This window comes from Numida meleagris, chromosome 1 (genome assembly GCF_002078875.1).
Source record: "Numida meleagris isolate 19003 breed g44 Domestic line chromosome 1, NumMel1.0, whole genome shotgun sequence".
In the NCBI taxonomy this organism is placed as follows: Eukaryota; Metazoa; Chordata; class Aves; order Galliformes; family Numididae; genus Numida; species Numida meleagris.
The window spans coordinates 128,116,017-128,132,897 of record NC_034409.1 but is presented as its reverse complement, the minus strand read 5'-3'; the positions used below and the strand labels follow the sequence as shown (position 1 = coordinate 128,132,897).

The following is a 16,881-nucleotide window of genomic DNA, read 5'->3' as shown; positions in this document are numbered from 1 at the left end:
TTTAAAATTAAAGAAGCAGGTACTTCCCACTGCCCCATTTTAAAGATGTGTGGTACTTGCTGCTGAGTGGGTTTGTGGGCCATGTTCTGAAAGAAAAATGGTTGTGAGTTGTCTGAAGGTGATACTTCACACCTTTGGCATAAAGGACACATCCAGCAATCAGTCCTCTGTCTGTGAGCAGCTGGCCATGCTGAGGGTGTTTCAGTGGGAGAAGTAAGACTTACATCCTTCTTTCCCTGGAATGAGCCAGAGGTTTTGTGGGCTGCCTTGCACTGCACACATCAGTTGGACACTAGCACAAACCAGAAATTAGTTGGCACCTGCTTCACTCACTGCAACGTATCGCATATCTTTTAACTGAAAGGACAGGAGGCCACGGGCACAAACTGGAGCACAGGAGCTCCCTCTGAATGCCAGGAGCACTCCTGTGCTGTGCGGGTGATGGAGCAGTGGCACAGGCTGCCCAGAGGTTGTGGGGTCTCCTCCTTGGGGATCTCCAGCAGCCGCCTGGACGTGGCCCTGGGCACCCTGCTCTGGGTGGCCCTGCCACAGGTGGACCCTGAGGGCTCTGCCAGGCTTTGCCCTCCTGTGAGTCTGTGATTCAGACATTTTCTACCAAAGCGTCAGAACAAATTAGAAAGTTGCCAGCGCAGTGGATTTTTTGAGGGATCAGTTGTATTTAGAAAGTTTAATTTAATTCAGTGTCACACCCTGAAACACCCATGTGGGCGTATGAGCTACACGGCCAATTCAGACTGTGGCCTTGGTACAAAATCCCAATGACTATTAGCGCACGCCAGCTGTACAACCAGGGTGGGCTAACAACTATTGCAACAGGGTGATGGCACATCACCTACAGCTGCTGAGGCACTGGGCAGGCAGCAGCATGGGCGTGCAGAAGATCAGGGAGTGCAGAAGCTCAGAGAACATCAGCAGAGCTCCGGCCAAAGCTGCAGGGAGGTCCCAGCCATGTGAAGTGGTTTTGTAGAGTTGAAAACTGTAGGACTGTGAAAAAAACAGAAGGGTGACACTAAGGGCAAGAGTGAAGGTGAGTCAAATTTCCCCAGACTTAATATGATTGTAAACCATTTCATAAAGGCAGCCTCTATGCTATTTTGTACATCTAAAATCACCTAGAGATCTGAGACAGTCAAGTGCTTTTGTTTAATTAAGGACTGCTAAGATTTCTACTGAAATGATTTTGCTAGTGTTTGTATTATAAAGGCACTGTGGCAGTAATATGAGAATAACAGGAATATCCCATCTTCATAGCAAAACCCCCTCACAGCAAAAACTGAAGGGAGTTCTGTAATCGGTTCTGAGTTTCTGGTGCAAAAAAAAAGAATAGTTCTGCTTTTCTGTTCAGCTGCATCTTATATTTACTCACTAAAATTCTCCAGTCCTAGCCTAGGTTTCTTGATCAAACTCAAAGTCACGTTTAGAGTTTATATTAGGAATGGTAATCTTGGTATTAATTGGTTGGTTTTTGTATTGAATTTACTGTGCTGAGGATAGTGTAAAAGTAATAAAAGAAACAATATGAGACCTGACTTCAATTTCATTTGAATTTTAATTGTTTTTATTGCAACTTAGCATTTATTATATGATGTGGCATAGCTTTGGTGACATCTTTTCATGATTTTATTGTATTTCAGCCTCTGCATACAGTTTTCTACATCAGAAATACATAATAATTCACACTGCTCTCCACAGGTGACGTTACATGAGCACAGTCTGAAGGACAGAGAGTCAACAAAGCCATGTAGCTTGACGTTGATGCCAGTTACTTTCATCATGAGACAGATGGAGGCATCACTAATTAAATCAGGAAAGATGTTACATGCTTTGTGCTTGAGCATGTCATGGAGCAGAAGGAACTGTGGTCAAGGCAGCAAGACTCAGTCCTGCAAAACACAAGGTTGGCACTCAGATCACAGGGAGCTCTTATGTGGGTCACGTAGGGAAGGAAAACAGGTTTCCTAACACAAACACTGATAATTTTAATTGATTGTTTTTTCAGGAACTATTTAAAGAGAGGCTCCATTTTTTTTCAGGTCTCCCTCAGGATAAAGATAAATTAACCAAGTAAATAGACACAGTGCATCTTAGATCCCAGGCAGAACATTTAAACAAACTGATCCATTTGACTTCCTTGCAGAGTAAATGTCAGGCTCCCTAGCCACTGTACGGACCCTTGAAGTCAGTAAAGATAAACTACTGAAAAGTGTTGATTTAGATTGTCCTACAAAACCTTCTTGTCAGTGCTGTAAGGTGAGATACATCAAAAACCCAAAGTACTCTTGGGTGGAGACAATTGAGGCTGTAATTTAGAAAGAAAAAAAATCTTGTAAGAAAAGTGACAAACAAAATAAGTCAAGAAAGGCATGGAGACTGAAGTTTCCTAAAGCACCATCAGCTCAGACTGATGCTTGCGATGACTGCCAGTGAGATACCAGGGCTCTGGACAGGTGGAACGTGCCCACGTTATCCTGCCCTACTCTGTGTGTTCAGGAGGCGTCTTCAACCAGAGCTTCAGAGAAGTTCCTTGGTGCCCATCAAGTCTGCTGTGGCTGAGTTACTCAAGAGGTGAGGTGACACTGTAGCTAGGAAACTCCTTTATTTTAAGTCACAGACTGTGAGTATGGGTAAAATCCATTCAGGACACCTTTGACCAAGGCAAAGTAGATAAAAACCCCAAATAGGTGAAATGTAAAGAGACTGGTTAGCTATCTGGATTTGCTCAGTTCAGAATTAAGCATAACTCTTGGTGGCAGAGGAGTTACTTGAGTCAGTCCCAGTAAGAGGACACCTCACCTTTGTTAAACAAGCTTTACCAACTTTGTTGGTACACCAAGGATGCCAAGAGAAGATACAGCCTTGTGATTGCTGATGTTATGCTTACTCCTTGTGTTCAAAGAACGTTTAAATACTGTGTTGAGGGACATGGTTTAGTGGGGTTATATTGGTGGTAGGTGGGTGGTTGGACTGGATGATCTTGTAGGTCTTTTCCAACCTTGGCAATTCTATGATTCTATACTTTGGGAATGTGAGGAGAATATACACTGGTGCATTTCTCTTCTTTCAGCAAAAATTAGTGAGCACAGGTGGAAGAGCCTGGGCCCTATAGCAGTGATCAGCTCAGATGTGGGTGGGTATCCAGCACAACCCTCAAAGTGCCTGGTGGCAGAAATGAAACCGTCTCCTGAGAGCACCTGCAGATCTCCCTCTCCCTGCCTGCCCTCCAGGGCTCCCTGCAACCTGCCCAGGACCCCACATCAGCCTAGCCTGGGGCCATCTGTAGGAAATGTCCAGATCAAAGGCATCCAGCCTGAGCAGCGCCTCAAAATGCAGATAGATGCTGCTGTGGCAATGATTTCAAATACTTGAAATACTTGAAATTTTTGTAAGATTTTCAGGTTTAGCAGTGGTCTTACTTTGTTTTCAGGAGGTATTTCTTAGGTGATTGAAGGGGAAATTAAAAAACAGTAAAACCACGAAGTATGGCAATTTGTCAAAACAAGATGTGAAACAGGGTCTTCCTTCCATTTCACCCCAGTATCAAAACAGATGTGGAAAGCCTGCTGTTGCTCTTTGCCTTGGCAGCTGCTTCAGCCTCAGGTGGAACAGGGCTCTTCCCTGGGGCTGGGGACTGCACCCTCCACCAAGAGTATAAGAGCATAAAGCCTGTAGGCAAGAGGACTAAAGAGAGCAAAGGAAGTACAAAGTTTCTTGAATGCAGGACAGAGGTATGAGGAACATTTTAGTATCTGCTTGGCTAATGACTGTCACGGACAGCAAACTAGAACAGCTAGACTTGACCCATTCAATCCTACTGCCGGTAATTCCTACACATTCCACACATCCAAGCCCAGCAGCTAATGCATGATGCAGAAAGCCCACCTGGGCAGAGGATAGTTCCAGGAGGTACAGAGATCAGGTTTTCCCAAAACGCTTCTATAGACAACCCAAAAGCAGAATGGGCAGGAATTTATCCTGGGTGAAGAACATGAGGAGTATTGCAGAGATTACACTGAGTCCAGCCTGAATTTAGGTGATTTCTATTTGAGCTGAACAGATTCCATTAATTTGCACAGGAGCTCTGCAACCATATGCAACTTTTCTGTCGTCGTTCAGCTAGAACATTAGTTACATCTCATTTGTCAACCCGCTACTATATCCTGAAATTATGTGATGACCTTTTACTTTGTGGTTTTCTTCTGCTCACCCAGTTGTTTAATGAGTTGAGTTTGTGGGTTTGGTCTTAATTTTCCTGATAGGTATGGTATGAGTGCAGATAACGTGAGAGCAAAAGAGCAGATGACATCTGTACTAAAGCTTTAGTAAAATCTGTAATGCAATTCTCAGTGCTGTGTGCTGCCCAAAAATGCATTAAACTGTCTACAGGACTAAAGCAGCATAGAGCCTGACAATTAAAGTTTGCATACAAAGAACTGCCCTGGGCAAATTTTAATCACAGAAAATTGCTGTAAGCATGTTGTCCTCATCGGTCGTTTTCTGCCAAGGTGCTGATACCTACTGCAACCTTTACTTCTCACTCCCACTTCAGTTCTGACTATGCAAAGTGCGGTTACCAAATGCCTGTTATATATTATACTCTGTGCATGAAAGTGTTGAGTTACAAAGCACGGAAGACCTGCACGCATTTTGTAGCAATAGCTGTCAGAGGAATTTTTGGAAAAAAAAATCCCCTGTTAAAAATAGTCTCAATTTTTCGCTTGACTGAACTGCAAAAGATTTGGTTCCCTAATTACACAGACACAATGGTTTAACTTGAGTTGCAAAAGCTTGCTGTTATTCTTCATCAGCATCTCTAATTCAGCAAAAGCACGTCTGCAAAATTGAGAGAAAACAGAAAAAGATTTGTGGTTTCGGCCATTATCAATTACGGTATCAGATCCATTTTAGCGTTGAGGTGCTTCTTGTTCTTGAAGCAGGGAGACCTCAAACAAGTTCCTGTGAGAATAACTCTTGTTCAGTAGCTACTGCAAACTGTGAGGCATGGAGAGGCTTTCAGGAGGTGCTGGCTATTCATGCAGCAGATGCCCACTGCTGGGCTGCAAGGTTACTCTGTCACTGTTGGGGGATAATAGGGGTACTCTGGGCATACTCTGCTATGAAGAACCTTAAATACCTCAAATTAAACTCATCCATGGAAATACTCAAGTTGTATTAGCATTGAGTTTGAGCACGGAATACATGCTCATTCTTGTTTCATTGCTACTTAACTGTTTTTTTCTGTATTTCCACTGTAAGAAATAATAGATTTCTCCTTTGGCCTTCCTGTTGAACCTTCATATGCTTACTTTGCTTTGCCTTCCAACCTCCTGCATTTTCTTGTTATATTTCCTAGTAGCATCTTCTATCACTTTCAATGAGGGCATTTTCTTCCTTCCTTTCTTACAGGAAGTTGGAGGAGCTCACAAGATCACTGATGTCAGAAAAGGAACCATAATTTTTCTTTTTTAAAAGCTCCCTTTATGACTCCATTTGTATCAGAAATAGTGTTGCCAGTAGGAGTAAGGAAGTAATTGTCCCTCTATACTGAGCACTGTCCCACCTCAAGTACCGTGTCCAGTTTTGGGCCCCTCACTGCAGGAAAGACATTGAGGCCCTGGAGCATGTTCAGAGGAGGGCAACGAAGCTGGTGAGGAGTCTGGAGCACAGACCTTATGAGGAGCAGCTGAGGGAACTGGGATTGTTCAGTCTGGAGAAGAGGAGGCTCAGGGGAGACCTTATTGCTCTCTATAACTACCTGAAGGGAGGTTGTAGTGAGCTGGGGGTCAGCCTCTTCTCTCTTATAACTAGTGACAGGACGAGGGGGAATGGCACCAGGGGAGATTCAGGCTGGACATTAGGAAATACTACTTTTCTGAAAGAGTGGTCAGGCGCTGGAATGGGCTGCCCAGGGAGGTGGTGGAGTCACCGTCCCTGGAGGTGTTCAAGAAACATTTAGATATAGCGTTGAGAGACATGATTCAGTGGGGTTATTGGTGGTAGGTGGATGGTTGGACTGGATGATCTTGTCGGTTTTTTCCAACCTAGCTAATTCTATGATTCTACCAGTTCTCAGCCAGTACTGTAGCCATTGGCTACAGTCTCCTCACCTTTCTGCTACTCCTTTTGTCTGACTTTCCACTTTCAGCATCTTCTCTAGTTTCCACCGAGCCTCCCAAACACCGTGCAGTATTTCAGGCCTACTGCAGGCTGTCTCTGTTCTGCTTCAGGGAAGTTCCATCGCACCAAACCCTGGGCTGACCCACCTGGTTCCCACGCCACCATGCATCCTGCTACTCTCAATGCACTCCTTCCGAACCGTGACCTATTATGACTGGTCTTGTATGCAAAGCACATAGTGCCTCACATGTTGAAACCCTGGATGACAAAGACCCTTCAAAAAAGTAAAAAAGAATTACATGAAAACATTGTCCTAGCTTGTTGGCTTCTTAAAGCTTTGAAAGCTGTCATTAACCATGGGCTTCCTTTTGGCTGAAGTCTGTAAGTGACAATGTTTGCAAGCACAGTGCTCATTAGCAGCCAGGATGTGTGAGGCCCATGCTCCTCTTGCAAAGCACATTTAATTTTATCAGATAATCAAGCTATTTTTAATCGCTAAGTGCTCTTTGAAAATGACAAGAGCATGCATGATCCAAAAAATGAAGAGATACAGAGGCAACTAGTTCTATTTTAAAACCTCTGCTGAGAAGATAAAAATGATTCTGGAGCTGAAGCACTGTGTTCCAACGTTTACAGGCTTTCCTGTCAGTTGAAGAGCTGTGGGAGACGGAAGAGCAAAAATCAAGTTAGAGAGATAATACACAGGAAGCCAATGCTATACCAGGTTAAAAACAGCCAGCCCTTTCAGTGACAAACTTGGAAACCAGAATGGAAGTACGGCTACACAAAACTATGCAGAACATGTCTACTTTGACCCTCTTTTTCTTTATAATATAGCATGAAGCAAAGAATTATCACCAAGAAATGGCAGAAGTCAGATGCCAGCCAGGCTGCTTCACGTATGAACAAAGAATCTGTCTGCCTTTCTCATGCGCTGAGTTATCATGCTTTTGGAAGGAAATGAAGAAGATAATCTATTTAAATAGTGTCTTTATGAATCATAGGGAAAAAAAAGGTAAATGGAGGAAGATCATCCCCCTTATCGCTACTGTTAGTGTTGAAGACAGAACAAACTCTAATCAAACTGAAAGCCAAGACAAGCCAGGGCTGATCTCCTCCCAGCTCTCTGAGGTTCTCAAGCTCTTTTAGAATCTTAAGGTTCTTCACCAGCAGGTGGTCAGGAACTGGAACAGGCTCTCCAGGGCAGTGGTCACTGTGCCAAGCTTGTTGGAGTTCAAGAAGCATCTGGACAATGCTCTCAGACAGATGGTCTGACTTTGGGTGGCCCTGTGTGGAGAACGGCGCTGGACTCAGTGATCCTTAAGCGTCCCTTCCAACTAGAGATACTCTATGAATGCTAGCTTTAGTGGGATTCCTGCTCTCTCTCCACTCCAAAAAAGCCCAAACCTAAAAGAACCAAAGTGAACATATTCAGGATGATCCTGTTTCAGTGCAGGAACCTCACTATGAAGGTGCAGAACAAAGCATTCAATGTGATTCTTTTTTGGTTTGATAGTCTTTCAAGAATTTCCTGAGTTTTTATATTAGTGAAAACATAGCCCGTGGTAAAGTGATTTGTGTCTTCTGTTTTCCAGAACACTTGCCACAGAAGTTTGTAGCTCCATTGTCTGAAAATGTTCAGCGCAACGCGTGCGTATTTTTATTTCTATGGTCCCTCATTGGTCTGGCGGGCCATCTTATTCTTACATGTCTTACAAAGGGACAACCCCAGTAGCTCACATTAATCCATTCTCATCTACATCTTGGTAAGTTGGTAAATCCTCCAAAGTTATTATCATGCCACACAAGTCAAACGTGCTAGAACTCCTTGAAATACTAGAAGAGCATTTTCTCTGCATAGGTCAAGGTTTTTTTGGCAAGTCCATGGCCTAGTATTGACAAATGTGCTTTTATTCTGGTATCCTCCTCTAGTTAAGAGGTTCTAAATAAAATTCTGGCTGTAAAACAGCACGAGCTGAAGCTCAGACTGATTTATCTTGCTGTTTAAAAAGCCCAGAGCCACAATGAACCTAAGTAGGGAAATATATGTTGGGGCAGAATTTCCTTCCGGATTTTTGTACATTATTCTGCTCTGGAACCCAGGAGTCTTGTTTGGCTCCATCTCCTCACTCAGCACATCATAAACTGCAGGAAGCCGAGTCTTTAACGCTTATTTAGCAGAGGTCAAGGAGAGTGTTAGCAGGCAGGCGGCTGGCTCCCTACCTGGGCACGGCAGGCACACACTTTTTCTCCCGCATCACTTTGTATCCCTCTTATGTTACCCAATAAATCTGAAATAAGATTATTATTTAATACCTACCCATTCAGGCAGACAAATGCACAGCAACTGAAAGCTCTGTATCTATACACTTTCACTGTGCAGAGAGCATTCTTAGAACGTCTATGGCTAGTGTGTCATTTCCGTACAGCTTTGTGTGACATTGGTGACTAACGCTATGCCATGTGCCTCACCATGGGTGAACACACAGTGCACAGACTGCTTTGGAGGTGAAAACATCATGTATGTAGGCAAGAGCTGTGTTATTGTGGCTGAATTTCACTGTGTGCCATGCTTAAATATTGTTCTCTTCCTGGGATACCATCCACTGCCATGCAGTTAGCAGGATGGGGATGTCACTTTCATGCCAGATGGTCACCTTAACCAGGAACACGGGATCGGGATCCACCTGTGAGCATCTTCAGCTGGGGCAGGGGCTGTACTGCACATTTTGAGGCTGAGTGTTGGAATTTAAGCACTTGAATCACAGAACTGCAGGGGTTGGAAGGGACCTCTGGAGATTATCTGGCCCAACCCCCTGCTGAAGCAGGTTCCCTGCAGTGGGTTATACCCGAAGTCAACATCTTGTTGACCTCCATCTCGAATGAAGAGATTTATTTAATCTGTTCTTAGAAGCCTAAAAGAGGTGACACCCTAAGCCTGAGGAGGTAGCATTGCGTCCCCAGGTAGTAAACCAGAGATTGGAGGGGACACCAGGAGGGCCGGACGTGCCGCAGCAGTGCCCACGTCAGCCCGCGCACAGATGCCCGCAGGCAGCCGCCGCGAGCACCGAAACAAAAACGCGGCTGAGACTTCTGAAACCTACAGCAAGCTGGAATAGCTGCCGCGTACCGAGTCCCGCCTCTAAACAGACATTCGCACTCTTCCCATCACTACGGCGCGTTCTCTCTCTGGACAGCTTAACAGAGCCCGCGGCACGCAGCCCGCCTCCTCAGCACCGGCCGACACTCCCCCTGTGCTGAGGGCGCTCCTCCCGCCAGGCGGACGTTAGGGCAGCGAGGAGGCAGCCGCGGCTCGGCCGAGCCCTGAGGTGCCCACACGGCGCCCGGCCCTGGGGTCGGCGCGGCCAGGTGCGGCGGTTCCGCGCGACGCCGTGAGGCGGCGGCTGTGGCCGGCGTGCCCGTGGGCGTGCTCCCGGCGGGAGGGCCGCCCCGAGCCCACACCCCCGCCGCCGAGTATTCGCCTCCTTCCCCGAGAGCTGGAGCGGCGGCGGCCGCTCGCTCTCGGGCCGCCCCCCCCGCCATGAAGGGCCGTCGGCGGTGGTGCTGGCGGGGGGAGCACCGCCGCTTGGCGCTGCTGCTGGCGCTCTACACCCTGCTGCTGCTGCTGCTGGTGCCCTACGTGCTGGACTACGGAGCCCGGCGGGCGCGGGCGGACGAGGAGCCGCTGCTGCGGCGCTGCCCCAGCCTGGAGGAGGCGCTGAGCGAGTGGGGCTGGGAGCAGCGCCAGCCGCCGCCCGGCGACGACGACGACGACGACGACGAGGCGGCGGCGGCGGCGGCTGGGAACGGCAGCGGGGCGGGCAAGCGGCACATCTACCTGCACGCCACCTGGCGCACGGGCTCGTCCTTCCTGGGGGAGCTGTTCAACCAGCACCCCGACGTCTTCTACCTCTACGAGCCCATGTGGCACCTGTGGCAGGCGCTGTACCCCGGCGACGCGCTCAGCCTGCAGGGCGCCCTGCGCGACATGCTGCGCGCCCTCTTCCGCTGCGACTTCTCCGTGCTGCGCCTCTACACCGCCCCCGCCGCCCCCCGCGACCCGCTGGGCGCCGCGCCGCCCGCCGCCGCCAACCTGACCACGGCCGGCATCTTCGGCTGGCGGACCAACAAGGTGATCTGCTCGGCGCCGCTCTGCCCCGCCGCGCCGCGGCCCCGCCGCGAGATCGGCCTGGTGGACGGCGCCGCCTGCGAGCAGCGCTGCCCGCCGCGGGCGCTGCGCGAGCTGGAGGCCGAGTGCCGCAAGTACCCGGTGGTGGTCATCAAGGACGTGCGGCTGCTGGAGCTGGGCGCGCTGCTGCCGCTGCTGCGGGAGCCCGGCCTCAACCTGCGCGTGGTGCAGCTCTTCCGCGACCCGCGCGCCGTCCACAACTCTCGCCTGAAGGCCAAGCAGGCGCTGCTCCGCGAGAGCATCCAGGTGCTGCGCAGCCGGCACCGCGCCGAGCCCCGCGGACCGCCCCGCCCGCAGCAGCCGCCGCTCCCGCCCGGCCTGGGGCTGCTGGGCGCCGGGCGGGCCCCCGCGCAGCACCGCGCCGAGTTCTTCCTCGGCGGAGCGCTGGAGGTCATCTGCCAGGCGTGGCTCCGCGACCTGCTGCTGGCCCGCCGCAACCCCGCCGCGCTGCGCCGCCGCTACACGCAGCTCCGCTACGAGGACCTGGTGCGGGAGCCCCGCGCCCAGCTGCGCCGCCTGCTGCGCTTCGCCGGTCTGTCCGTGCCGCCCGCCATGGAGGCCTTCGTGGTCAACATGACCCGCGGCGCCGCCTACTCCTCCGAGCGGCCCTTCCTCATCTCCGCCCGCGACGCGCGGGAGGCCGTGCACGCCTGGCGGGAGCGCCTCAGCCGCCAGCAGGTGCGGCAGGTGGAGGCGGCGTGCGGCGAGGCCATGAGCCTGCTCGCCTACCCGCTGAGCGCCGGGGAGCGGCGGTAGGGGATGGATGGGGACCCTCCGGCGAGCGAGGGGCGAGGCGGCCCCGTGCAGCGTGGCCGTTGGGCGGCAAGATCTGGGCTCCTGCTGTGAAGGGGAGTTGGGGACGGCCGCCAGGTGTTGAGGGTACGCGCTTCTACGAGTTCTGAGGTATTTGGTAGGAGAGGTCTTCACAGGACAGCATCGAGCTCCAAGGCCTACTGGACGCAAAACTGACCTACCAAGGGTTTTAAGTTCTTAAAACTTGTGTTGAGTTGACAAAAGACTCCAAGCAAAGAATCAGAGGACTCGTGTGAGAGCATCACCCCTCCCAGAGCATAAAACACGTCTGGTTCTGTTGTATCGCACTTAAAACACGTGAAGGAGGCCTCTGTGGGACTCCCTGCGGGATCTGGCTGCCCACGCCTGGCAGGAGCTGCCGTGCCCACAGCTTGGTTGCCCTGCAGCCGTGGGATGGGCCCTGCCCGCACCTCCCTCAGCCCCCACCTGCAGCCCTGCCCTTGGAGCACTGGTAGGAGCAACGTGAGCATTTGTCTGCTTCCGTGTCTTGAGAACATTTGTTCCAGAAGTCTGTACTTTTCTAAAGTAGGCTGTAATCCTTTTCTTAAAGTGGGGTATTCTAACAGACTGGTACACGTGATACTGGTGGCTGACATGTTATTCGCGGATTCCCGTAGAAATGACATTATCTGGAAGGTGAATGCTTGACATTTCCATTTTGTTTTCTCAACCAACAGAGAGAATGCCTTTCTGTCCCAGCTTCCTGGCTGAGACAATGTACTGTGCAGGGCTGCTGTGCTCACATCCCTTCCCAGCAATAACATCCTTTCAGCTGTAGCTCCTGCGTGTGGACAGAGGACATGCTGCCACACAAGGCTGGGCAAATCCATCCTGGCAAAAGAAGCCCCCAAGTAAAAGTTTGTATTTAAGGAAAAAAAAAAAAAATACAACACATCCTTAAGGTTCATTTTGGATTTTCAGGTGATGTTTTTCTGTAGTCTTCCTGGGGCTTGTATGAGGAGGGTATGCGTGTGTGCGTGCAAGTGTCTTCTTTCTGTTGTTTGCTTTGGGGACAGGAGGTTGAAGAGTGATTTGTGGGCACTCACTGTAACTTTTTAGGAACTGCTCTTGGGTCCGTTCCAATCTGACAGCAGCTAAATGGCACCTCGGGAGTACGTAGGGTTGTGGTGATGTTAACATGCAATCCTCAAGCACAAAGTGAGAGCATGAGCTTCAGATGGAGGATAATCCAGGCTCAGAACAAAGCCGTGTTTATATAAACTGCTGGAAACTAAGGCAGCTCGAAGACGTTGCATTGTCTTACGAGAAACATTTGCATTGCGCTGTAGTTTTTCATGCTTTGGGTATTGTGCTGTGAAACATGTCAGTCTGTTAGGGCCAACCTTAATTTATTGTGGCTCTTTTCCTTCCTTGGCCTTCCCACCCAAGAGCAGTGCCATTAGCATCGACACTGTTGCTGGGAAGAAACGCAGTCATGAGCATGCTTTCTGTGCTGGTCTGTGTTCAGCAAGTTGCAGTCGCGGAGCTGTACAGTGCAGCTGTTAAGCACTCACTTCACCTTGGCAGAGAGCCTCATCGTGCCAGCCCAGGATGCAATGGTCTGTCCCAGGGAGCTGTGGGAAATGCACCCTTAGGTTCACTTTTATTGGTTTGTTGTGAGAGATGTTGTCGCCCAGCCTAACTTCGTGCTTCTCTCTGAAAAAAATCCGCTAATTGTAAACTGTTCCGTGCTTTCTGAAACAGTTTCCACATTGACAGATGCATTTTCTGTACCAAGATTTATTTTTTCTCCACAGAAGTTGTTTCCTGATGCAGTTTCTTTGTTAGTGGTTCACTGGGTTTTTTTTCTCACCACAAGCTGTTCTCCTAAGACCTGATGGAGTTCTTGTCTTTTTTTGTGTGTGTGTACCGTGAAAAAGGCTCTGTTCTGCAAAGTGTATAAAAATACAGCAAGTGCAATTTCTGTTTTGTATTCAGGGCGTGACAGTTTATTAGAAGACCCTGTGAAACTATCAGCGGGGAACAAACAAAACTGAAAAATGAAGAAGTGGCAGCGAGGGGGGTGTTAGAGCAGGATGTGCAAGAGCACCGAGGGTTAGACAACGATTGCTCAACGACAGATGCTGTGACTGCTCCACATCAGCTGGGACGGGACCTGCTGAAATGCCCCCGTCTCAGGAGAACGGCTGAGGCTCACCACCTACTTTGCTCCTGAAGCATTGTGACAGATGTTTACAGCGCATCCTTGTTGGCCTGGTAACCTGCACCTTGAAGGAAAAACATTGTAATGTCGAACAACAGCATCGATCTGTGCCTGAAAGGACAGAAGAAATGTGTGAGGTTGGGGTGGGCGCTGCAGCTTTGTGGGGAGAGCTCTCTGGAAGGACACCCAGCCTGCTGGGCACCGGGTGCAGGACAGCTAGGGTTAAGCTGCACTGCTGTGGCTTGCTAATGAGCTCTTCTGCTGCTCTGGGCATCTTCTAGAACACAGGGGCCACAGAGCTTTAGTCGTTCAGACTGAGATTTGGGAACAGTCTATGCTTGTGTCACATTACATGTAATGAATTAACAGGTTTAATACATTAAGTCGTAGCTGGAACTGGGAACGAAGCCGACAAATGCTTACACCATTATTTCTGTCATCTGGTTTTACTTAACTTTTGATCATGGTGCGTTTGCCTTAAGAGAGGTAGAAACTTGAGTCCTCTAATTGTATGTAAAGTGCTGTGCTCTGAGTGTGGTGTTTCCGTGCTGGAATTGCTAATTGCTCTGTTACCACATCATATCTGTCCTCAAACTGCTGGGCGGCAACTGCACGCTCGTGAGAAGCAGTGAAAGTGCAGAGTGAAGAAACACAGCCCCTTGCATGACTTACACGTGCAGGGACATCACTTGCAGATCTCCACGCTATGTACTCACATACTTTAGATACAATGGACATGTTTTTGTTGCGCAGAGGTGTTTCTTTCTTTGGTTTCTGTTTGCCAGCACAGAGCTCTCCCAGTTGCTCTGTCCTCTGAGGAATGCTGGAATGGTCGTGGAGAATGGGCACTTATGGAACAGCTGTGATGTTGGGTCAGTACGCTCAGTGCTGTCCCCGGTCACTCTGAGTATGGAGAAAAGTTCTGAGTTTCTACATGAAGTTCTCTCCAGGCTACCATCACTACCACAGCTTTCGGTAAGCCCGATTATGAAAACCAGTGCAGAACTTCTGAGTTTGTTACGGTCGTGCAATTAAACAATATTTTGGTGAAGAACAGAGCTCTGTAGACCCAAAGGCATCGAAGTGGTGGTTTTCTGCAGGCTTGGGACCTGATGCACATCCTGCAGTCAGGGCTGTACTCATGCTGTCTTGGTATTTGGCACCAGGCAACTCTGACTTCCAGCACCAAGCTGTTGAGCCCTGCTGATGCCCTGCTCACCGTTTCTTGGTGTTAATGAACAGGAGTTGGGGCTTTCCCCACCGCCTCCAAGTTTTCCTCCCCATTTCTAACTGTTTAACTTTGACAAACTTTAACTGTATTTAGGCTGAATCTTTTCTTGTTGGGCTCAAGGTTTAATTCTCTTTGGGGAACTTAATTCAGTGGAGTCCATCTTTGAAACCAGGGCTGGGATGTGGTGGTGTTGCACCTGTGTCCAAAGTGCTCTCAAAGATGGCTCTCAAGATGTGAAGTCATTTGTCACTGCAGCGCTTTGGGACAAGAACCCCAGTTTGGGCAGGGGGAATGACTTTCCATGTAAGGGATGCACGTGTTTGGTTTTTACTGTTGCTGCTCTCAGTTGGCCACGTTTGCGAAAAACTGTTAGCATGTGCTAGTAAAAGTGGTTTTTGTATGTTTGTGTGTCTTTATTTTACACCAGAAAACATCTGCATTGGTCTTACCTTCAGCAAGCACACTCAGACCTCTGTGTTCCCATGAAAAAGGCACGTGTTTGATGGCAGTACCACACTCTGTGTCTTAATTACCCAGTCTCAGGGTGAATTAATTCAGACTTTTAGTAGGTAGAGAGAAATGTCAAGTGCAGTAGAAGCCCTCTGCCTTGGAGAAGACAGAGCTATTCAGCCTGAAAGGAAAGGTGGAAGGAGGACAGCAGCACACAGCAGAATGAATAGCAGCAAGGGGGAGAGGTAACCGTGCCATGGACAGCTTTGGCACAAGAACAGGAATTTGTGCATGAGCAGTGAATCACTTTAGCCTGGAAGCTGGAAGAACTGTGTGACTCTGGAGCAGGCTTCCAAGTGGAGCAGGAAGGGAGGGAGAAAAGACAACTCCTTTTAAGAGACAGCTCCATCGATTTAGAAATGGGAAGGAATTGGTGTGGTAGATAGCTGTGTTATGACATGAGGTGAGACTGTGGGCTCCGGGAGCCCCACGGGCTGTGGAAAGTTGTCAGCAGAATGCTGAAGCCTTCTGAAAAACCAGCTGTAATGTTACAGAAAGCCAGGCCCACAGGTTACAGATGCTTCATGTGTTTTGTTTGTGTGCTCTGTGAGGAGGAGGGAATGCTGCCCTTCACAGAAATATTGTGAATAGTTTGTTCTGGAATACTCCACAACAACTTAATGTCATTTAAAAATTTTGGTCATTTTGTCTTTGCCAGGATTTAAGTAAAATGTACCAGAGCTGTACCATAAATGAGAACGAGAACAAAAGCCACATCATTAACTTGGTAATTTTTGCCCTGTTTTCTGAGAAGACGGGAACTGCCCCCAGCAGTCAGGATGCCTGCTGATAAAAGTGCTCTCTGCCATCACTCAGAATCGTTTCTTGCTTTAGGTCTTTTATTTCTCTCTCTGGGTGCAGAGCACAGCCTGCCACCACTTCCTTCTGGAAACTTTGTAACTTTGCTTTAGCAGAAGTACATAATTATATGATTGATTATTGCACAACAGCAACAACAACCACAAAAAAAACACCACGTTAATCAGCTTTCAAGCTTATTAGCTTCCAGTTCAGGCTTCAGTTGTACAATTCGTGTTCTGACAGAGCACTCTGGGGTTCATTCATCCTTTTTCGTTGAGCATCTTCCATGCTCCATGTGATTCAAGCCACAGAACTCCTCCAAGTGCTGCCTTAATGCCACCATATCAGATAACCAGATAAATATTTGTACAACATCAAATTCTTGCATGAAGAGAGGTGTTCTCACCTACCTGTCGTGCCCGTTCCAAGTGGTTTTTGTTTTGTTGCGGTTTTGATGTAAGATGTGGAAACAGACAGCAAGCAGGACCCAGCCTTGAGTTGCTTCTTTCTGATTGAGTGACTGCAGTTATACTGCTGAGGAATTTAGTATGAATTTCATTTTCCACCATAAACTGTAGACTGGAGCCATAGCTCACAGTGATTCTCAGTAAATCCTTACCAGAATATTTGTGTAGGTTGACTTTTTTGAGAACTTACAATCAAAGCTGCTATGTTCACGCTGGAAGTATCAAGCTGATATTACTCAAAATTTGTTCCTGGATTGAAAAGGAGTTAACCTTTATCTTCTGACAAGATTTTATGTGTGGTTGTCTTAATACTTCCATGGAGAATAAACCTCTTGCCGCTCTTGGCTACCTGCTCTAGGTTAATGTGTTGCCTGTAGACTGGTCATAGTAACCTTGAAGGAGACAGCCAGAAAGCAGTTTTAAAACTGAACAAACTCAGCTCATTTTTAAAATGACTTACAGGTCATTTGCTTGTGGAAGTACAGCAGCTGGCTGGAAAACTGGGGGGTGGAAAAGGTTCTGGGATTTTTAGTTGACAGCCATCTGAACATGAGCCAGCCGTGTGCCCAGG

General features: G+C 48.5%; 1 protein-coding gene across 1 annotated transcript; it reads left to right on the top strand.

Moving 5' to 3' along the window:
• Positions 9,577-11,217, top strand: CHST7 (carbohydrate sulfotransferase 7). The gene has a single exon (XM_021412044.1). It carries the CDS (start codon positions 9,677-9,679, stop codon positions 11,078-11,080), a length of 1,404 nt encoding a protein of 467 aa, XP_021267719.1. The 5' UTR covers positions 9,577-9,676; the 3' UTR covers positions 11,081-11,217.

Bases quoted from the DNA above. Each gene is read 5' to 3' on its own strand.
- CHST7 (XM_021412044.1), top strand. From the start codon at position 9,677: ATGAAGGGCCGTCGGCGGTGGTGCTGGCGGGGGGAGCACCGCCGCTTG.